This window comes from Alexandromys fortis, unplaced genomic scaffold, assembly GCF_014885135.2.
Source record: "Alexandromys fortis isolate MF-2015 unplaced genomic scaffold, M_Fortis_MF-2015_v1.1 scaffold_72, whole genome shotgun sequence".
NCBI classification, from domain to species: domain Eukaryota; kingdom Metazoa; phylum Chordata; class Mammalia; order Rodentia; family Cricetidae; genus Alexandromys; species Alexandromys fortis.
The window spans coordinates 2,784,991-2,807,048 of record NW_026067969.1 but is presented as its reverse complement, the minus strand read 5'-3'; the positions used below and the strand labels follow the sequence as shown (position 1 = coordinate 2,807,048).

The 22,058-nt window shown below is 53.9% G+C and overlaps 1 protein-coding gene across 3 annotated transcripts in view; it reads left to right on the top strand.

Annotated features, from left to right (window-relative positions):
* The window catches only part of Vav2 (vav guanine nucleotide exchange factor 2), a 185,033-nt gene that overhangs the window by 144,099 nt on the left and 18,876 nt on the right, over positions 1-22,058 (top strand). For all 3 annotated transcript variants that reach the window (XM_050154926.1, XM_050154927.1, XM_050154928.1), the window contains exons 6-17: positions 2,523-2,621; positions 3,735-3,803; positions 5,034-5,134; positions 9,173-9,272; positions 10,049-10,144; positions 10,631-10,699; positions 13,425-13,511; positions 15,464-15,549; positions 16,269-16,401; positions 18,893-19,002; positions 20,553-20,654; positions 21,025-21,113. In XM_050154926.1, the coding sequence (XP_050010883.1) occupies positions 2,523-2,621; positions 3,735-3,803; positions 5,034-5,134; positions 9,173-9,272; positions 10,049-10,144; positions 10,631-10,699; positions 13,425-13,511; positions 15,464-15,549; positions 16,269-16,401; positions 18,893-19,002; positions 20,553-20,654; positions 21,025-21,113 (1,141 nt within the window). The remainder of the gene's footprint in view (positions 1-2,522; positions 2,622-3,734; positions 3,804-5,033; positions 5,135-9,172; positions 9,273-10,048; positions 10,145-10,630; positions 10,700-13,424; positions 13,512-15,463; positions 15,550-16,268; positions 16,402-18,892; positions 19,003-20,552; positions 20,655-21,024; positions 21,114-22,058) is intronic.

Here is a 22,058-nt window from a genome sequence, read left to right as displayed (position 1 = left end):
CCCTAGATGCGACCTGTGATGGTTGAGCCCCTCCAGCAGAGTGATTACAAAATTTTCCCTGGAAGGTTCTTAGTCCTTCCTATCCAGAGAGCCTTAAATAGTAACTCCGTGTTCGGGCTACCACAGTGTGGCTGAGCACACATATCATTGTACCTCTTTGTGCGGAGAATGGGGAGACCGGTGCGGGCGCCGTCGGCCAGCTGCATGCCTTTTATGCTGAAGGGTATTTATTTCCACGCAGCTTGGCTAATGATCTTGCAGACGATGTTTTGTGCCAGCTCCGGCGTATTGCCAACAGCTGCTGTGTGGGAGGTGGGGGGTCCATCCTGGAGAGCTGCAGAGAGGGGGCTCTGGAGGGGCAGGCCACAGCTCCCATGGCCCCCTGAACGCTCCAAAGGTGGGCACCGCGCCACTTGTCAACCGCGGAGGCTTTTGACACGTTTGCGTTCCCGAAGAAGTGGGAAATTTATCAAAAGCCAATATTTCTGTCTCCCGTCTGTGTGGGAGCCTCCAGCTGGTGTCAGAGAAACAAAAAGCTGAGAGAAGAACCCTGAAGAGCCTTGAGAGCCTTTCCCAGGCTGATGGCACCCTGCTGTGTCCCCAGCTTGGGAGGAGAGATGGAAGGCTAGACTTGGGACATTTGCAGCGTCTCGCGCCACCCTTAAGAAGATCATACACATTTGTTCCCGAGAGTCTAATAATCACTCTCCTTCCCAGCATGCTCAGGGCTCCTGCTCCAGAGGAGGTGGGAGAGGCTCTGCTCTTCAACCTGGCAGGCAGCCTGACTGGGGCTTCCCCAGAGCTGACCTGACATGGCCTAGGAAGCACCCCCAGGTTGATTAAGGCCTCATCTCTTCAGAGTCCCTGCAAGATGGGTGCCCTGAGGGTAAATGTCAGCACCCAGGCACAGGAGCCTGGGGCATAGTTGAAAGGTCCCCATGCCCATCTCTCAGGCTGTCTTGAGACTCCTGCTGCTCTTCGAGGTGCCTGTCACTGTCCCTGGTCCTGAAGAATCCTGAGCAAGGTCATGCTTGCCCATGTCCTGAAGGACAGCCCATGTTCTAATGTCCAACGCTGATGCTGAATCTTTTGATCTGTCCGATCCATCCACAGATGGGATTTGGATTTATTGCTGTGAGGAGCCTCTGAGATAAACAATGGGTCGTCCCCCCCCCCCCCAACACCTTCTCATTTTGTTTGGAACTAGCTGAACCAAACTATCTAAATGGGAGGCAATTAAAATGCTCCTTCTATGAAGTAAGATAAAGGCAGGTGCTGCTTTCAGAGCCCAGGCATGGGAGGACCCACCAGGAGGCTCTCTCTCTCATCCTTATATTTTGTCCTGACCTTTCCTCAGCAGGCTCTGGAAAGGGCTGTGACATGGCTGTTGGGGCTAACAATGGGGGGTGGGCTGTCAGTGGTGTCCCTGACTTCCCAAGCATGCTTGAGGACACTGGACATTGCTGACTGGTTCAATCTTGTTTGCTCCTCCATGCATTCAGATCAGATATATGCAGGTAAGTTGCAGGTAAGACCAGGCCAGGTGGGCTCCCGCCAGCTCTGTCTTTCCCACCTGTCGGGAAGGTAACCGAGGCCATAGAGAAAGCTCAGGTCCATGTTCTTGGAGACACGCTGTCAGGCACAGAGGGTTGTATAGGGTCTCGAGTCGAGATCCGCCCCATGGATGTTGTCCTTGCCCCATCCCATGCAGCCACAGATAGTGTTGGACGTCATCAGGTCCTGTGTTGCACAGTGCTCGAGGGTTAGTTCTGTGGCACAGCATAGAGGGGCCTCTTAGGACCAACAAGAGTATACCTGGGTGGGTACCTACCTGAGTGTCACGTCTTTAGAGATTTTGGGGCAGATCAGGCTCTCCGACCCTGAGAGAATTCAAAGAAAGTTGCTATAAAGTCCACCACGGCCTGACTAGGGCCGAATCCCTGCTTTACTCCACTCTGTGCACGCCGTCTCTCAGTCAGGCCCTGTTCTCCCCTCTGTAGAGGAATGTCCCCAGGTGGCTCACTGATGAACTGTTATCTTCAGCTGGCTTCTCAGGGATGTCTGGCCTATGGGGCATTTGGTATTGGGAAACCAGAATGGATCAGCTGTGGGTATCCAGGGGTTGGCCAATGCCACCTGCTGGACAGGGCAGACCCATTCATACAGGTACCATGAGCACACCTCACCTATGTGTAGTAGATTCCTCTCCTGAGGCCTTCCCTCCAGTCTGGTGAGGACTCTAGGTTCCAAGTCAGGAGTTGATTCCCAGGAGTCTAGAAGTTTCCATTCCTTCCTTGATGTTCTCATTAAGTCCTGTCCTATCCACGTGCCTCGGTTTCCTCAACCACAGATCATGGGAAGGGCCTGTGATGTGACCTCACTGCCTGCTCAGTAATCTTGTAGCCATACCGGGAAGGTGTCATCCTGTTGTGTGGTGCAGTTAGCCAGGGCCTCATGGCTGGCAGCGGGTACCGGGGTGTCCAGGTAGCGGTATCCTGGCTCACATCTCGTGTCTCCTCCAGAAAATGGGCATGACCGAGGATGATAAGAGAAGCTGCTGCTTGCTGGAGATCCAGGAGACCGAGGCCAAGTACTACCGCACCTTGGAGGACATTGAGAAGGTGAGCCTTGGCTTTGCTTGGAGCCCCAGGGCTCAGGGGCTCAGGGCCTGTTCTCGTTATCTCTCTGTTGCTGTGACCAAAGAAACTTAGGAGAGAGGAGAGTGTTTGTTATAACTTCGCCATTACAGACACCATTGACAGAAGTCAATGCAGAAACTCAAGCAGAAACCGTGGAGAAAAGCTGTTTGCTGACCCACACAGGCTAGCGCATAGCTGCTTTTTTACACAGCCCAGGACCCCCTGGGCAGAGGCTGGTGCTACTCACAGTGGGCTGGGTCCTCCTGTATTAATTAGTAAGCAAGCCAGCCCCCCCCACAGACAGGTCCACTGGACCATCCGAGCTGGGCTGTCCCTCCATTAAAACTCCCTTCTCAAGTGACTCTGGACTGTGTCACGTTGACACAGCACACTCCGCCTTGCCGTCCTGTTCTCATACAGAGGAGCCTCCCCTCGTTGTTTGGAAAGCCCTCTAACCTCTCCTGCATGTCTTCTCAGAGTTCCCATCCAAGCCAGCTGTGGTGGCAGCTCACCTTTTGAACATGTGAGGCCAGATCTTGAGCTAAGTTCTCTAAGCCTCTCCTTGCCCTGTGGGGCGTACTGGTGCCTTTGTTGGTGGCCAAGAATATAGCACATTTGATGTGACTGGTGAGCCTCGTGACTAGATGCTACTACCCAAGCCAGAGTACTGCCAGTGACCTATACACATCCACCTAGCCCCCATTATCACCCAGAAGTCCTGGCTTCCGAATCTTCCTGACACTTCTGTGTCCTGTGTGAACAACAGCGCCATTGCTAGGCTCAAATCCTCCTGACTGTTCTCTGGTGTGGAGCTGGCCCAATGTGGCCAGAGTGGCAAGTGAAGCCTCCAGACAAGGGTCCTGGGGTTCACTGCCCCTTGGCCCAGGCTGCGCTTACCATGGCTTCCACGGAGCTGTGCTGAGGACATGGGTTGTGGTCTTGGTTCCAGCTGCCTTGCCCACTGTACAGTCCCATACTTCTCTCTTCATGAGCTGTCCAGTGAGCACCTGGCACCTGCCAGTGCCTGGCAGCTTCGGCTTTGATTGTGACAAGCCCCTTACACACTGCTTGACAGCGTAAACTTCTTCCTTCCAGAACTACATGGGCCCCCTACGGCTAGTGCTGAGCCCGGCGGACATGGCTGCCATCTTCATCAACCTGGAGGTACGCTCTCTGGCATTTTCCTGACACATATGCAGCTGTCTCGCTCTGGAGACTGTGGCTTCAGGAGGCAGAAGAAGAGGGATCTGGTGTGGCCTGAGAGCTTCCCATGATCTGTGTTAGTTGTCAGCTGAGCATAGATTCGCACTGCTCTGGAAGGAATGTGAGACCCACGAGACTATAAGCAAGGCTTCTGGTTAGCATGGAGGGAAGTGTGCCCCACACCTGCTCTGCGGGCATCTGACCACACATGGGCACCAGATGACACTGCGAAGGTTAACCTGTGGAGGCAGCTGGCTTACAACTCCAGATGCCACACATGAGTGGACGCACTCCAGAGCATGCTGCCTTACCGCCTTCCGTCAGATCAAGGATGGGTTGCGTGGGGGGGGGGGGGTCGGAGAATCTTACTCTCCCGCACGGGACTGACCAGAGTGTCCCTTTTACTGTCTGGGCTCCAGCCAGGACCAATGACTTGGGACAGAAAAGAAGCTGGGAGGAGAGAGGGGTGGCTAGTGTGCTGTGCACTGCCCTGTATCCGCTGTGAAGCTTGAGGAACCACGCTTCCTCCAGGCCAAGCTGACACAGTAGTGGCCTTACAGGTTTGCAGAAACCAAGAGCTGAGTGGCTGCAGGCCTCTCCGTTCTTTCCAGCAGCAGGGAGCCTGCAAGGTTGTTAGCTGAGAGCAGCCACACTGCTTTCTCCATCCTCTGTTGGCATCGAGTCTGGCCTGAGGCAGCTTCTGTGTGCCCCTAGGACCCGATTCGGGTCTGGGAAGCTCCCTCCACTGCACAGCTGGAATGTGCTCCAGCATCTTTGTGTGCCAGGCACTGGGAAAGGGGTATCCAATCTTTGGCTTGGGGAAGGGCAGAACCTTTGGCCCAGGACAGCTTTGAATGCAGCCTTAACACTAAACTTTAAGTTTACCTAAAACATTATGAGACTTCTCTTGCAGTTTTATCTTTTTGTAATTAAATCGTTTGGTTCTTGAGTGCCAGATCTGCTGATGGCACTGGGCAGCAACGTCAAAAAGTTAGACATGCTGCCAGAAACTTCCAGCTGAGTGACGCCGGCATTCACAGGCTTGGGTGAACACGGGCAGCACCTCGTGGGTGTGTGTGGCCAGCGGAGGCTGGCTGTGCCTGGCTGTGCCTGGCTGTGCCTGGCTGTGCCTGGTTGTGCCTGGCTGTGCCTGGCTGTGCCTGGCTGTGCACTGACCCTGCTTTCCCACAGGACCTCATCAAGGTGCACCACAGCTTTCTGCGGGCCATTGACGTGTCCATGATGGCTGGCGGCAGTACCCTGGCCAAGGTCTTCCTGGAGTTCAAGGAAAGGTGAGTGACAAAAGGCTGGCTGCATCGGAGCCTCAGCTCTGTCTTCAAGGCTCTGGAGACCATGTGGACCACTCTCCCCCAGCCCAGGCAGGATGACAGAGGCAGGGCAGTTCACCGGGGTGTTGCCTCCCATTCTGGGGACCCAGGCAGGTGGCCGCTTATCTCTGGATCCTTGTTCCTCTTTGTAACCAGGTTCACTGCCCACTGTTTCTCCATAACAGCTTGGAGGGCTGGGTACCTCCAAGCCTCATTTAGATAGCAGGAACTTGTAGGGTCCCTGCAACCCTCTCTGCCTCTCTGGCTCGTTGGGTTCATGGTGGTTGGTGTTTGTAATGAGACATGGTGGCCTGATTTCCTTGACCTGTTCTACTCCATTTCTGACTCTCGGGTGCTGCAGGCCAGAAATAGCGGATCACAGGCTGTTTGGGAAGAAGTGCCCACTCTTCGGTGGGATCAGAACTTGCTGTCCAGAGGTGCAGCAGCTATACCTCCTTGCAAATGCCCTGGTTGTAGCCATTCTGTTTAGCTCTCCAGCAGACATGGGAAGGAGGCAGAAGCTGATATTGAACAGAGGTGGAAGCCCATGTCCTCAGCATCACAAGAGAGACCTGTACCTTCTAAGGCCATAACTCCAAAGCTTTGAAGGGTTTCCTCTGTGAAGGCGAGTCATTCATTGTCGTCATGGCCCCCGACGTCTCAGTTTCCTTAGGGGACAGTGACCAGAGAGACATATATCAAGGTGGTAGGCTTGTATTTCAGGAAAACTGGTATTGTCTGATATGTATGAGGTTAAGTGTGTGCCTCTGTGGCCTTATTTCCAAGTTGTAGGTATATCCCCCCCCCGCCTTGTTTTTAATTATGTGTGTGTACTCATAATTGAGTCAGAAATGGAGTAGAACAGGTCAAGGAACTCAGGCCACCATGTCTCATTACAAACACCAACCACCATGAACCCAACGAGCCAGAGAGGCAGAGAGGGTTGCAGGGACCCTACAAGTTCCTGCTATCTAAATGAGGCTTGGAGGTACCCAGCCCTCCAAGCTGTTATGGAGAAACAGTGGGCAGGTGCCCATGGAGGCCAGAAGAGGGCATCAGATCCCCCTGGAGCTGGAGTTATAAGTGGTTATAAGCCACCCAATATGGGTGTCAGGAACCAAAAACAAGCCCTCTGCAAAGACCCGGAAATATTCTTGACCTCTGAGCCACCTCTTCAGGGCCGATATTTTTCTTAGTAGTACTACATGCTGATGGTTAAGATGAAGGCCTGCTCACTCTTACTTCCATAGCCAACTTCCTCTGTTTCTCTCAGAATGAACCATTTGTTTAGTTTTGAGGAACAGTAAGACTGTCTTTAGAGTCTGTGCATGGACAGAGGGTCAGAGGAGAGTCTGCAGGAAAGCCCCTGATTGCTGTACCTAAGGCTTCAACATCAGAGTAGCAGGGTGTGGTGGTTCCTGAACTGAGCATAGGCAATGGAGTCTGTGGAGCCCCTCAAGGTGACAGCACAGGGCTGTGCACACTGTAAGAGACACAGGATTTCTGTCCTGTCCAGTCCCACAGCCCTCCAGTCCCAAAGAAACACACAGAGGCCTACTTTAATTATAAACTGGTTGGCCTATTAGCTCAGGCTTCTTATTAACTCTTATGATTTACATTAACCCATAACTCTTGTCTGTGTCAGCCATGTGGCTTGATACCTTTTATCAGTGAGGCATTCTCATCTTGCGTCCTCTGTGTCTGGGGGATGACTGCAGACTCTGCCTTTCCTCTTCCCAGAATTCTCCTATTCTGGTCACCCACCTATAACTACTGGCCAATCAGCATTTTATTAATTCAATACAAGTGACAAACCTTTACAGGGTATGAGACCATTATCCCGAAACAGGATGAGACTCACTCCCCCACCCCTTACATGTGCTAAGCAAGCTCTCAACCTCTGAGCTACATTCATCCCCAAACCCCTTCGAAGCCTGCAGCTTTTCTCCTGCTTCTGTTGGGATTGCAGGCATGCATCTGTTGGGATAGGTAGCACCAAACACCTTTTGGGGTTCTTTGGGTGGAGCACTGAGCCCTGTCAGGATTATACTTGTCAAGTCAGCAAAGAAAGTGTCGAATTGGACTTATGTTTCCCAGAGGGTTAGAGTTCACCATGTCTTGGTCACTATTCTGTTGCCTTGAAGAGACACTGTGACCAAGGTAACTTATAAAATAAAGCACATAATTGGAACTTATTGAAGCATGTAAACTTATCAGAAATTTAGTCCATTATCATCATGGCAGGGAGCACGGTGGCATGCAGGCAGACATGGTGCTGGAGAAGTAGCGGAGAGTTCTATTTCTGGATCTGCAGGCAACAGGAAGAGCCACTGGGCCTCCTGGGCTACCTCAAAGCCCACCCCTAGTGACTCACTTCCTCCAAGGCCACACCTCCTAATCCTTATCAATTAATGCCACTCTCTGATGACTAAGGCTACAAATATATGAGCCTGAGTGTCATCCTTACTCAAACTATGGCAGTGGTGGAACAACATCATAGTGGCAGTAGCAGCCACTAACTCACCTCTAAACCCTCCAGTAAGAGGTAGAGCCAACACCAGGACACAAAGCTCACCCCTAGTGACACACTTTCTCCAACACAACAAGGCCACATTTACCTCATCCTTCCCAAACAGTTCCACCAACTGGGGACCAAGTAGTCAAGCCTATCAGCCTATAGGTTTGAGGGGGGCATGCTCATTCTAACCAGTACACTAGGGAAAAGAGACTTGCCTAGAGCTGCCCATGTGGCAGAGCCTAGTCTCCCCAGGAGCCACATCAACTGCTTCTTCCTTGTGGCTCCTGCAAGAAGTCTAGCCAGCTGCCTCAGCCCCGTGCCTGCTGCCTAAGAGGAATAAGAATCTCAGTGGACAGTGACTGTTGCATGGTCATTAGAACCAGACTAGGGAGAACCCAGGGGTCCTTGACACAGTACTCCCTGATATATGCTGGGATGGGATAGGGTGGGTCTGGAACACCAAGAGTAAGTCCAGCCTCCCCCAATAAGCTCCTCGTATGACTCTGCCAGACTGACCTCAGCTGCTGTCACAGGCAGTTCACTGGGGCTTCAGTAACCTTGGCTGACTGCTTAAAGAATGGACCTGTAGCACAGTCATTGAGGGAGTGGTGGTCTAGTGGGGGGGGGTGGCTGCCATCCTGCTATTCCTTGGTAACATTGTCACCTGGCATAGTCTCCTCTTACCATCTTCTATTTGGTCAGGGCATGAGGACCTGGGGAGGGAGTTGAGTAGCTGCCCCCTTTTCCTGATAGTTCAGGGGTTCTGAGCTACAGAGATGTCACCCCTGAGGTAATATATGGGCCCAGATGGGGACAAAAAAGGGAACAAAATATGGAGGAAAAAGATCATCTGAATGGCATGGGGAGATGGTGACATGGTGGGGCATGGCAAGGAGGGGAGCAGGGGACAGCAGAAGACGAAAAGGGCTGGCTAGGGCTGCCGGGACCCTGTTGCTTCTGCCTGGGCACAGGCCTTGCATCTCTTCTGAATGCAGCCGCTGACCCCTGCAGAAGACCAGTGGCCGCCTCCATTTTGCATGGCCTCAAGGGTGAGCTTGAGCAATGAACGGCCCCCATGCTAGCCTTGGTGGCAAGCTGAGAGCCCCAGGAGGCTGGGACTTCTCTGTTCCAGGCATTTCTTTCCAGAATGGAGGTAGAACCATGGTTCATGGGTTGAAGTAGGTCTGCAGGAGGTGCCCTTGGCTAATGTTTTGGGATTCCTTCTCCTAACCTGGTCATGTAGAGAATGAAGAGAAAATAGAAGGGGGCCGAGGGGGCAGAGGCATGTGAGGCAGTGACCCTGAGGCTCTCCAACCTGCCTGGGAGGGAGTCAAGGCATTGCAGCTGCAAGTACCTTAGACGTACATGGGTGCACGTGTGTTCACGTGCCTGTGTACCGTACGGGCTCCTAGCATCTGTAGGTGTCTTACTTGATCTGTGCCCGTGTGTGTGGCACCATGTACATGTTGCTGTCCCCTCCCCAGGCTCCTGATCTACGGAGAGTACTGCAGCCACATGGAGCATGCTCAGAGCACGCTGAACCAGCTCCTTGCCAGCCGGGAGGACTTCAGGCTGAAAGTAGAGGTAACAGGGCATCCCAGTACCCTGGCGTGGCACAGCTGGCTGCTCAGGTCCACACTAGCTTCCCTCAACACCCATCTTTGGCTTTGTGCCCCCCCTCTCCCCACTTTGTTTGGTGACTTCCAGAATACATGGACCAAGCTAGAACACAACCTGAGCCTTACGGGCTGTGGAGGCCTGGACAAGTCTGTCTCAATGAGTGACACTTGACCCTAGCCTCTGCTGATCCCAGGGTCTTTGATGGGACCTAGGTGACTTGCTTGATACATTGGGCCTCCTTCCGTCGCCCCAGTTTCTCTGCCTTTACCAGCTTGTTTCTCCTGAGTGCCTTCCTGGCTCTTCCTCACCCCAGTGTCCCTATCCCGTGTGGTCTGGAAAGTTCCGTCTTTAGAGCTCGAGTGCTGGTGGCATGCAATGCTTGTTCCTCCTGTCCAGGCATCCCAGGGGACCCTAAGTGATCTCACAGCTTTGTGTGAGCCCCCCACCCCACCCCGACTTGGCTTCTCACGGAGCAGATGGCAGGTCCATAGGCCGTGTTCTACAAGTCCTGGCCCCACCAGGCTATGGTGGACAAAGGGGTGCCTCAGATACCAGGGTCCCAGCATGTGTCGTGATATTAGGAGTGGTATGGCCTGCTCACATGCTATGACACCCACCTGACGCATATTCTAGAAGTCTGAGAGTCCAGGGCTGAGGGCGCTTTCTCTATGTGGCTGGCAGTGGAGACGGGTTCTCCCAGCGAGGGTACCCCTCATCCACTCATTGTTTTCCCACACCAGGAGTGCACGCTCAAGGTCCAGGACGGCAAGTTCAAGCTGCAAGATCTGCTGGTGGTGCCCATGCAACGGGTGCTCAAGTATCACCTGCTGCTCAAGGTGAGGCCATCAGGCTGCTCGCTGTGCCCTGTATCACATGGGCTTGGTGGCATGGGCTTTGGCCCTTAGACAGGGTGAAACAGAGGCTGATGAAGGACTCTGCTCGTACACACCACGACAGGGTATCATGGCTGGTGAAGGACTCTGCTCAGTACACACCACGGCAAGGGTATCAAGGCACCCGGAAGGATAATTATGACTAGAACAAGTCAGAGGGCCAGGAAAGTGGGAAGAGATTGAAGACACCCTTAGACCAGGAGCAGGAGAGCTTCAGTGGTTGGTTGCTTGAGTCTTCCTGGCAGAGGTGTCCACTGTGTCAGGGGTCCCCATGTCTGCTGGAGTTGGACAGATCGACCTTCATTCATGCTAGTGGGTGATTTTTGTCCTGAGGGTCTTGCTGTGTGCACACCTTGCACTGGGTAGGGACAGGGACGGGCAGGGCTGGAATCCTGAGGACTGACCCTGGGTCTCCTCTCACTCCCCTAGGAACTCCTGAGCCATTCTGCTGACCGGCCAGAAAGACAGCAGCTGAAAGAAGCGTTGGAAGCCATGCAGGTCGGTAAATTGAGGTAGAGCTGGGAAGCACTCAGATCAGTGTGTCTATGTTCCTGGCTCCAGACTGAGCTCCTTGGCCTTGGGGAACATTTATTTGCCCGTGGAAACAGAGACAGGACACTAGGGGGTGGGGTGAGAGTCACGTGATAGTGGAGGAAGCTACAGGCTAGGTGCTTTTTCCATGCGTCCAAAGTCCCCAGCTTCTCTTGCCAGTAGTTGCCCCTGTCTCCAACTCCTTTGTGTCCCCTGGGGCCTGCAGTGGTTTTCAGGAGCCAGCTCTATTCCTGGAGTTCCCGCCTTTCCTCTGTGGCTTCTCCTGCTGAAGATTTGTTCTGTGCTCTGGTTCTTCTGCCACTTTCTTGAAGGTTCCTTTCCACGTACTGGCTTCAGGGACGCCATTCCTCCATTGTCTGTCTTGTTATGACACCCTGCTGCCCTCTGAAGCTCGGCACACATCACTGTCCTGCTCAGAAACCTTTGTGGCTCCTGTTGCTCTCTGAATCAGGCCTAATCCTTCCCCCTGTTCTTAGGACTTTCACATCACAGGGTCATTGAAGATGTGGGTAGCAGGAAATCCCCAGGTTCCCAGGCATGCTCTATTCTTTCCCATCTCCAAGGTATCTGCTCAGGCCATGTCCCCTTCCTCGTTAACCTGTCTATATCCCACTCATCCATCCTTGCCATCAACTTGACACTGCCCAAGAAAGTCACCTTCCAGACCCCTTAGTCCAGAGACTGTCAGGCTACCCCCAGCTGTACCTGTGCCTCTCATCGTCACTTGTGTCCGAGGCCAGCTACAACGCCCCACACAGGCTATGTCCCTCTGTGTGGTAGAAGCAAGTTAGTTGCAGCCTTGACATCTGACACCTGTCCCTGAGGAGTCCTCTGGGCCCTGGAGCTCTTCCTCTCCCTCATTTGAAGAGGGAGAAGCTGCAGCCTGTCTCCTACGCAGCTGCCGGGCTCAGCAAGGAGGATGCTGTATCTCCAGCTGCCCGGAGCTGTCAGTGAGCAGGCCTCATGCAGCTGCAGAAGCCGGTGCCAGTTTGAGGTGTACTTGAGCATGGGGATCATGACTGACGCAGGGATCTTTTGCTGGTTCCCCGGGGGAACCGAGGTCACCTGCCACGGCAGCAGAGGGACCATGTCAGTTACCCATTCCTGGGATATGTAATCCACGGCTGCAGGTGCACCCTGAGCCCCAGCCCGGCCACACGTTCCACCCCTCCATCGTTCAGTTGCCAGCCCGCAGGTGGTACCCTGAGTGCAGCCCCTGGCATTCCACGGAGAACATGTGACTTCTGTGTTCTCCATGTCATTGAGTCAGCTCTTACGACTTCAGTGTTTGGGAGGTGTCCTGGTTTGCTTTCTGTCACTGTGGATAAATAGCACAACCCAAAGCAATTTAGGGGAAGAAAGGGTTTATTTTAGATTACACTTCCAGGTCACAGTTCATCGTGAAGGGAAGTCAGGGCAGGAACTCCAGCAGGAACGTGGAGCAGAAACCACAGGAGGAAGACTGCTTACTGACTCCCTCTGGCTTGCTTAGCTAGCCTTCTTATGTGGCCCACCTGCCTAGGGATGGTGCTGCCCACAGTGGGCTGTGCAATCTCACCTCAGTCATCAATCAAGACAATCTCCCACAGATGTGACCCCCAAGACAGTGTGATCGAGGCAATTATTCAATTGACATGTCCTCTATAAAAACCAATACAGGGAAACTAAAAGCCTTTATGTCCCCAGTGTCAGTCAGAAAATCCTCATTCAGCCAGTGTCTGAGGTGTCACTGCCCCGGAGCTGGGTTTCCTACAGGGTGGCAATGTACCCTCACTGCAAGGCTATGTCCTCTGCTCATTGGCTACCCTGCCTCTGGGGCTCTAATATCTGTCTCTGCGGGAATCTCCATTCCAAACATGCACTTCTGTGGATCCAGCCATGTGTGCACTGGGCCACGCATGCTCAGATTCAGTCCCCGCTGTTGATTCAGAATAAAAACCATCCTTTACAAAAATGCCTACAGTGTTGTACAGGAGGGAGCTTCAGCCCTGCCAGGTTCAGTGAGGCTTGGGGTGTGGCCTTTGAAGTGACCCCCAGAAGCATGCGAGGCCATGCAGGAGGTTGGAGCTGGCTCCAGGATGTGGGCCTGGCTCCTGTGTTTTGGGGATTTCCTCTCTGCTTTGCTTTCTGGGCAGGATCATTGCTGTACTGTCCCAGCCACCACTGGGCTTGGTTTCCAGGCCATTGCAAACTTTCTGAAACAAAGTGAGCACTTCCCCCTGGTGGCCAACTGGAGGACTGCGGCATCATATAGGGACCTTGTTCTCCCAGGCCACTTACAGAATACCCAGACTCTTCAGGAGAGGTGGGGCTGGGGTTTCGTGAGAGCGGAGAGGTGTGTAGGTCTAGACAGTGGCTGTGTGGCCCACTGTGGCCTAGTCATGCTGGGCTGCTTCTCCATTCTGACTTAGAAGGCCTGTTGAGTGAGAAAAAAGTTTTGTCGGGAGCTTGGATTTGGGGGCTGCCAGCACCCTCACCAGCACGGTCTGCAGTCTGGGGCCCAAATGTTGTATTCTCAGTTTTGGTTTCTGCCTTTGACACCTGTGTGTGGTGCTTCTTATTCCCATGGCCTGGAGTTTCAGCTGCCCAGGCAAGATGGAGGAAGGGATATGAAATGGCCAACTGGGCAGGGCGGGGGCTTGGAGTTCACTGACCCTGTCTTAATTTCCAGGACTTGGCCATGTACATCAATGAAGTAAAACGGGATAAAGAGACCTTGAAGAAGATCAGCGAGTTCCAGTGCTCCATAGAAAACCTGGTAAGCAGGTGGCCCCTCCACCTACGCTTACCATAGAGACCACCTGTGAAGCCTGGCATGGCTGTGGCCGCCTGAGATGAGAGGATTTGCCCGGTCTGTGATCCACCCTTCCCCTATCAGTCTCCCTATCCTCAGGTGGGCCACAGACGGGGTTTGGTTTGGGAGTGGGACAACAGTCGTCTCCCCTCCTCCGGGAGCTCCAGGCAAGGCTGGCACTCTCTAGCCCAGTCCTTCAGAGGTTGACTGGGGCCAGGCGGTGGTGAAGCACACATCTTTAATCCCAGTATTCGGGAGGCAGAGGCAGGCAGATCTCTTTGAGTTCGAGGCCAGTCTGGTCTACAGAGAGAATTCCGGGACAGTCAACGCTAAACTGAGAAACCCTGTCTCAAAAAAACATAAACAAAAAACTAGAGGTTGCCTGCAGAGAAGAAATGAACTGCTTCGGGACTCAGGCATCCTTGGCCCGTGTTAGATCTAGCTCTCTGTGCTCCAGTCTTCTGCATTAGGAGAACGGAAGCCTGTCCTTGCCCCTTGCAACAGCACCCTTGACCCCAAGTGATGTCTGCACCTCCAATGCTGTTCAATGCCCAGAGTCAGCTTGACACAGAACCATGGTTTTGTCTTAAACATTTCCTCTTCCTGGTGACTTCACTCTCATGAGCGTGGGGAACCATGGTATCTTGATTGGCATGCCCGTCTTCACCGACAGAGGAGCCCTCTGAGGGCCTGGTTCATCAGGAGACATCCAGGCCATGCCGCCAGCCAGAGAGTGGCAGAAATTGTCAAGCAGTGTTCTCCCTGTGCATCTCCCAGTGTGGGTGTGGCCTAAGGCATGAGCATTTGTGGGGTCCAGGCCCCTCACTGCTCATCCTTGCTTTCTAGCCCCCCACACAGTGACAGCTGCTTTGTTCACAGGGGAGCGTGATGGGTGTTAGTTCCTTAAATGAGGAGAGGATTGCGGGTACGGTTTAGCTGGCAGGGTGCTTGTCTCTCACGCACAGGGCCCTTAATAAACTGGACTTGGGGACATTAACTGTAATTCAGCACAGGGTGGGGAAATGGGGGAGGACAAAGGGTGGGGAAGCAGAAGGACCAGAGTTGTCCCTGACTACATAGCAACTTCCAGTCCAGTCTGGGATACAACAGGGCCCTGTCTCAAAAAGAACAGTGGTCCATGAATGTTGGTGTTCCTGGGACATGACTCTACTATGTTGCATGGAGCCTTGGCGCCGTCTCCAGGTAAAGGCGTCTGGAGTTTTGTGTCCTGATTGATGGGAGAAAGACACATGGCAGAGTCCCTCAGCAGATGTGACTCCCGCCCTGTGTCAGGCCTAGACCAGCCTGTGTCACACTGAAACCAGCCCTAGGAGCTTTCAGGAAGTGCATGAGACTGGGGAGTTGTGATCATTTGGTCCCCCTCAGGCATAGCCAAGCCCCTGGGAACTTGCCCTCTCTGTCACACAGAGGATGGCAGAGAAGCAGATCTCCCCGGATTACACAGTACAGAGAGGCACAATCCATGCAGCCCTGGAAACAGAGTCTTCACAGCCAGGTGGTAGCAGGTCTGGGCACAGCGTTGCTTCCTGTAGAGGATAAACCTGTGGCCGGAACCCAGCCTATGGCTACCGCTTGCTTTCTGTGTTAGCTCTCTTAGGGCTGGACCTCTGACTTTTCCTACAGCTCTGGCTTCCACACAGCAGCTACTTGTGATCATGGCCAGGCCATCAATTGCCCTTTGTTCCCAGAGCTCAAGGGAGTCCCCATTGTGGCCCCCTAGGAGGACATAGGCTTGGCTCAGGCCCATAATGGCCTCGGGCTACCTCGTCCCACCCAGTCACCATTGGCACATTTTCTTGAGTCTTGCCATCCTGGCCTGGGCATGCACACTTGTCTCCCTGTCTAGTAAAGCAGAGGTCACCTGCCCGCGGGCTAACGGTCATTGCCTTTCCCAGCAAGTGAAGCTGGAGGAATTTGGGAGGCCGAAGATTGATGGGGAGCTGAAAGTCCGGTCCATAGTCAACCACACTAAGCAAGACAGGTGAGCAGGGTGGGACCCCCATCCCGGGCTGACCCTCCGGCTCAGGGACCCCACTCCCAGACCTTCCTGAGGGAGGAATAATGGTGCAACAGGCTTTATGTGGTTCTGTTTAATGACGTAATCCCTACACAAGCCTCTGTGTGCCTGTCATATCGGTCAGCAGAGGCCACGCGCAAAGGGACTGCCCCGCCTGTGATGGCCACTATGTGGGGCTGAGAGACAGTCAAAAGTGGGCGGTAGAGAGGTCTGCCCTCCAGCTCGCAATCTTCAGGGAGCTCTGACTGAGGGGCCATGAGGCCATGCACGCCCCCCCGCCTAGTGTCCTCTGGGAGCAGATAGCAGGTGGTGGAGAAGTCGGAATAAGCCAGGCATCTGTGAGGGCTGGGGTCACAGCAGACTTGGGTCCTGGGGGCACAGAAGAGAGAATTGGCTGTGGCGTTTGAACAGTGCTCCAAGGGAGGTCAAGATAGAGGGTTGAGGACCTTCTGCATGGAGGTGGCCCTGAGAGGCCTTATGGGGACAGTAGAGTCCTGACCAAGAGTCACTGTGCCTGGCCGACCTGGCAGAAGGGAGGCCTTCACCTTGGAGAGTGGACAGCACGTGCAGGCCTTGGTCTTGTTGGTCTGACACTGAGTGACCTCCGGGACAGCTGGCTGGCGCTGGGTGGGGATACCGGACACAGCATGGCTGTCCTGACACTCGATGCGCTGTCTGGCCAGGTACCTGTTCCTGTTTGACAAGGTGGCCATTGTGTGTAAGAGGAAGGGCTACAGCTACGAGCTGAAGGAGGTCATCGAGCTGCTCTTCCACAAGATGACTGATGACCCTATGCACAACAAGGACATCAAGAAGGTGGGTCCAGGGGCTGGAGAGATGGCTCAGCGGTTAAGAGCATTGCCTGCTCTTCCAGAGGTCCTGAGTTCAACTCCCAGCAACCACATGGTGGCTCAAAACCATCTGTAATGAGATCTGGTGCCCTCTCCTGGCATGGAGGTGTACAGGCAGGGGAAACATTGTGTATATAATGAATAAATCTTAAAAAAAAAAAAAAAAAAAAAAAAAGGTGGGTCCAGATCTGGAGAGGGCAAGCAAGGCGTCCCGACTCCAGGGAGACCACATCCAGTGTCTGTGAGGTAGCCTTGCGGGAAGACTGTCCTCCCTTTGCCACCGTGACTGCAACAGATGGTTCCCGTGGGGGGTGGTAGACACCCTTAGGACTCCAGGTCCCCAGAAACAGAGGGAGGGGCCTTACTTAGGCACCAGTAAGAGCCTAGCTCTCAACCTCGACTTTTAGCCTTAGTGGACCTGACTCTAATCCCTCATTGTGTCTTGTAACAAGCAGGCCTTTCCTCCTCCATTCCTACTCGGCCTTGTTGGGAGCCGGTTTGTGGTTTGTCAGACTCTGCAATCCAGTGGACTAGGCCTGCAGGAAGAGGGATTGTGGCCACAAGGGGGTGGAGCCACGGGCATTGTGGTTGTGGCTGTGGCCGGGAGGGGATGGGATGGACGGCAGACTGGCTTGCTTCAGTCTTGTTTCTCGGAGACTTCCGAACACAGCACCTTTTGTGCATAACCCCGGCTGGGTTAGGGATGGGAGCCCAGCTGCTAAAGGCTCTGACCTTCTGCAAGTCCCCACACTGGGTGCAGGCCCGCCATGCACAGGCTTCTCTTAGCCCTGGTGTCTGACGCAAGAGGCAGTGACCAGGGCCACTTTCCAAGCTTGGGTCTTTGGGGAGAACAGCCTAGGGTGCTTGACAGAGGTGGGACCTTACCATCCGGGACTATCAGTCGCCTCAGACTGCAGTACATCCAGGGCCGGCCGAGCCTCTTAATGACCTGTCTCCCCCTTTCCTTTCCTCTTCATGCTTCCTAGTCTCATGGGAAGATGGTAAGCCCCTGGTGCTCTCCTCCCTCTCCCTCCCCAGTGCTGTCTGACGCTGGCCCTTCCAAACTTGCGGGTTTGGGGCTCCATGGCTCTCCCCTCCCCCTCCTTCCTTTGCATCTTAATCATGATGGTGACACGTGTTTGTGGCCAAAGAGTTGCAGAAGGTGTGACCTGGAAGCCCACCTGCTCTCCTTCCTGGGAGGTGAAGGTCAGGTGTCTCTGAGCACTGGCAGGCCAGGCTTCCTGCCCTCTGCCTTGCACCACCCTCCTCACTCCCCCCCTCCTGCTTCCCCTCTGCTTCTTTCCATTCCCCCACTTCTAGATAGACCACACTTTACCTGGGCCCTTTGGAAGCCCTTTTCTTAAGCCTGGAGTATTGGCCGGGCCAGTGGGTGGGGCGAGCTGCTGGGTTGCTCGGCTTGGTCAGACCCTCAAACATCTGACCCCAGCCTTTCTTTTTCCTATTGGTTTTTACCACCCCCCCCCAGAAAGTGAAAGTGAGTAGGTAGGGCTGTGGAAGGGCAGTAGGTTGGCTCCTGAGAACTATTCCTGGGGAGTCCCTAGGACAGCAGGGATTTGGGTGGAAGTGCCCCATAAAGGGGTGGGAGAAGGGTGGGCTATCCTGCTAGAGGGTAGGACCTGAGCATGGGCTGCCGCACCCACTCATAGATACATACACACATAGCAGGCCCTTGCATACATACAAGTGCACACAACAGGGTTGCAGCATACACGCACACACATGCATGGGCACAGTAGTGCCCATATGCATACATGTGTACACAGCAGGATACATATATACACATGCACACAGCAGGGCCCCCACATACATGCATATGAGCACAATAGGACTCTTGTACACATGCATGCATGCATGTGTGTGTACATAGTACACAGCACTACCTACACACCTGTGCACGGGGGTCCATGTGCAGAGCATGGTCTACAGATCCAAACACATGCATACATGATGGACACACATGTTAAAGGAGCAATAGACACCCATATACAGGCTTGGGTATACCTATATGGACACTTCTATATCCAGGAACAGGAACAAGTACCCATGCACATGTATGCATACAGGCACAGTGCATACACGCATGTTTACACAGGAAGGCACATATGTACGTGATCACAAGGCCAATCACATGTACAGGCACAAGTTCCTATGTACGTTCATACATGAGAGCCCCTGGCCTGCTCGGGAAAGAGCACAGTGCACTGACATTCACACGTGTGGGAAGGGTTTGCACATGCACACACGCAACCAGGCAAGAGTGTATGTTACATAAGAGCATGCTATACACAGGCATGTTAAACACATACATACACATACAGTGCCAGAAAGAGAACTTGTGTATACCAGGTGGTAGTGTCCAAAACCATGCTGGCTGCCGGGCATGCTCCTGCCCCCACAAAGCCATGCCAGCTGCCAGCATGCCTCTGTCCCTACAGTGGTCCTATGGCTTCTACCTGATTCACCTCCAAGGAAAGCAAGGCTTCCAGTTCTTCTGCAAGACGGAGGACATGAAGCGGAAGTGGATGGAGCAGTTCGAGATGGCCATGTGAGTTTATGGCAGGACCCTCCGGCCTATTGATTCTGTCCTGCTGACCCTCTCAGGCAAGCAGTAGTGGGAGGTGGTTCTGATGCTCAGCCTGAGACAAACTCCTTCCCCGTGGGACACCAGCCGCCTCTGCAGGCCCTAGCTCTGTCTCCCAGATGTCTCAGGGGGCATCAGGTTCCAGCTAGATGGGCCTCACCACCGTGGAGGCTGAGCCTCCCGCTTGGCAGCTAGGTGGTAACTGGTGAAGGGAGACAGGACAGTGTCCCATGAGGTTGAAGGAGCACCCCATCACACAGAGCAGAGAAAAGAGGTGGAGGGCAGAAGGGTGGGTGTGGTGTTTACGCTTGACCCTACAGCAGCCAGACTTGGGGACTTCTGGGGAGGATACCACTCCCCTAGGCTTCCCACATGGTGAGATACAGATACCAGAGTGAGGTCAAGGCAGCTGCATCAGGCTGGTACCCTGGGCGGTGGCTGCCTGCTGGCTTGCGTCCAGACTGTGAGAGCCCCAACTGTGAGAGCCCCGGGGCTCTCTGCCCCTCGGTTTCTTTGGGTTGGCCTTCTCCTCCCAGCATTGTGCGGGGAAGTATTGAAGCAGTCTCAAGTATTCACAGAAGTTGAAGAATGCCTCTTAGCACCCTCCTCGTGCACGCCTCTCCCTTCTTGTCTGTCTGTCTGTCCTGCCTTCTCAAGTCTGATGGTGGAGAGGATACAGTGAATGTGGCCTTGGGGTGTGATCATGAGCTAGTCATTAGTTCCACGTTTGTGCAAATAGGCACTTACACTGGGAAGTGTAAACCTGAGTGTATTTACCCTGCCATCCGTGGGGCACAGTCCAGGACCACCACCAAGTGCCTGAAACCAAAGTAGCACCAAGCCTTATGGGTACACAATGTTGTCGGTGTGCAGACCCATGGTAGGATGCATTGCGTACATCAGTACAGCTAAGAACTGAGAACCGGTTATTAGACCCTTATACACCCGGTTATAATGAAATCACTGTGCTTGCACAGGGACCAGTGGTGAGTAGAATACAGTGACTGCAAGTCCTGTGTGTTTGTGACAGTTGATTTGCTACCAGACGGTCACCAACTAACAGGTAGATAGCTCCCACGGCACGGATGCAGTGGCAGAGGATAGCCCATGTCCTGGGTTAGAGAGATTTTCTCATGTTACTCACAACAGGAGCAAAAACTCGTGAACTGCTTGGTTCTGGAATTTTCCATCTAAGGTTTTCAGTCCACATTGGATTGTGGGTAAAACCTCAGAGAGGAAAATAGTGGACAAGGAGGGCAGCGATGCAAGCTAAGTTTGACTCTCCAGGGCCATTTTCAATACCCTTCTGCCTCACCCGGCAGGCACTCTTGGGCCAGCATGGTGTAGTTAAGAGCCCCGCTCCCCACCCCCTCATACCTTCCTACCCTTTCCCCTGACGTGTGTGGGGAGACCCCGGCTGCTGGTGTGTGCAGCCTGGGTCCTCAAGTGGTTGTCCTTGTATTCATGGGCTCAGGCAGCCTGGGCATGGAGTGCCTACTCTCTCCTTCCACCAGGTCAAACATCAAGCCGGACAAAGCCAATGCCAATCACCACAGCTTCCAGATGTACACGTTTGATAAGACCACTAACTGCAAAGCCTGCAGGATGTTCCTCAGGTGGGTCTCTTCTGCCCATCTACCCACAGCCTCCCTGGCCTGCAGGGCACTCTGCTGAGCTGCCCCGTGACACCATGACACCTGACCGCTCCCCTTAGCCCCATAGGATGCCTCCAAGAACCAGGGAGGTAATCAGAAGGGGTCAGCAACCAGGGCTGTTGGAGTATTGGGTCCAGCAGAGGGTTTGCCCCTGCTGGGGACTGTGGAGCGAGGGGCCAGGCTGAGGTGGTCGGGGATAGCAGGTGCTTTGGGGATGTGGATGCTCCAGAGCAGATCTCCAGGTAGACTGATAGGTTTTGACCAGGGTGATGACTGGCTGAGGGAGCAGAGAGCTGCACCCCCACCTTACCTACCACCTTCCCCCACACAGGGGTACCTTCTACCAGGGTTACCTGTGCACCAGATGTGGCGTCGGCGCACACAAGGAGTGCCTGGAGGTGATGCCCCCCTGCAAGATCAGTGAGTATCCACCCATGCATGGGCACGTGCCCCACTGACAGTGCCCTGATCGCGGGGACCCCTTGCTCACACTGCCTTTCACCCTGTGACGGTTCTGTGCCTTAGGAGGGGGGGTCAAATGAGGCCAAGATGTGAAGCTACTTGGCTGGGGGGTGGTTATCAAAAGCCATAGCTGGGCGTGGTTCCTTTCCAAACCTCTTGTGACTTTTTCCCTGCACCTACTGCACCTCTGGTCCATCCCGGAAGTAAGTTCATGGTCCCTTTGACCCACATCCTCAAAAGGCACAGGACGTTCTCAGCAGGAATGTGGGGATTCCCACCATAAATCCCCATCATAACTGGCTCTCACTCCTGGTTCTTTCTCCGGGAGTGTCCTGGCCATCACAGCTTGGTTAGTGTACGGCTGAATACACGCCTCACCGAGCAGTGGGTCCAGATGGGACCAGCAAGCTTAGGCATTTGTTGTATTTTTCTCTGATGCTGGAGTGAAATCTGCCTTGGGGTCTCAGGCATGCTAGAAGTGTTCTCTGCCAACCCCCAAACTTCCTCTGGCAGGAAGTTGGCATGTTGGCAGCATGCCCCAGTGACAGCCCTGCACAGGTAGTGGCACCTGCTAAGTGCCAGGCTCCATCCTCTGTGCTTCACATGGGAGCCCCATCCTCGCCATTCGCAGGGGAGGTCCTGTTGTATCAGGCTGTGCAAACACAGGAACCACATACAGGAGGCTAACTTGCTCTCAGTCCCAGGGCTGAGAAGTGCCTGGATTTTCTTCTAGCGGGACAACCCTGCACCTGCCCTCCTTGTGGTGGAAAACCAATCCTCTTGTGTTTGACCGGGTCCTGGGGGTCACTGTCTTACTGAGCATGTCTCCTTGGTCTCTGGGTTAGTAGGTACCACCTCCAGATCAGCCCTAGAAAAGCCTTGGCAATGTCAATGTCGCCCTCT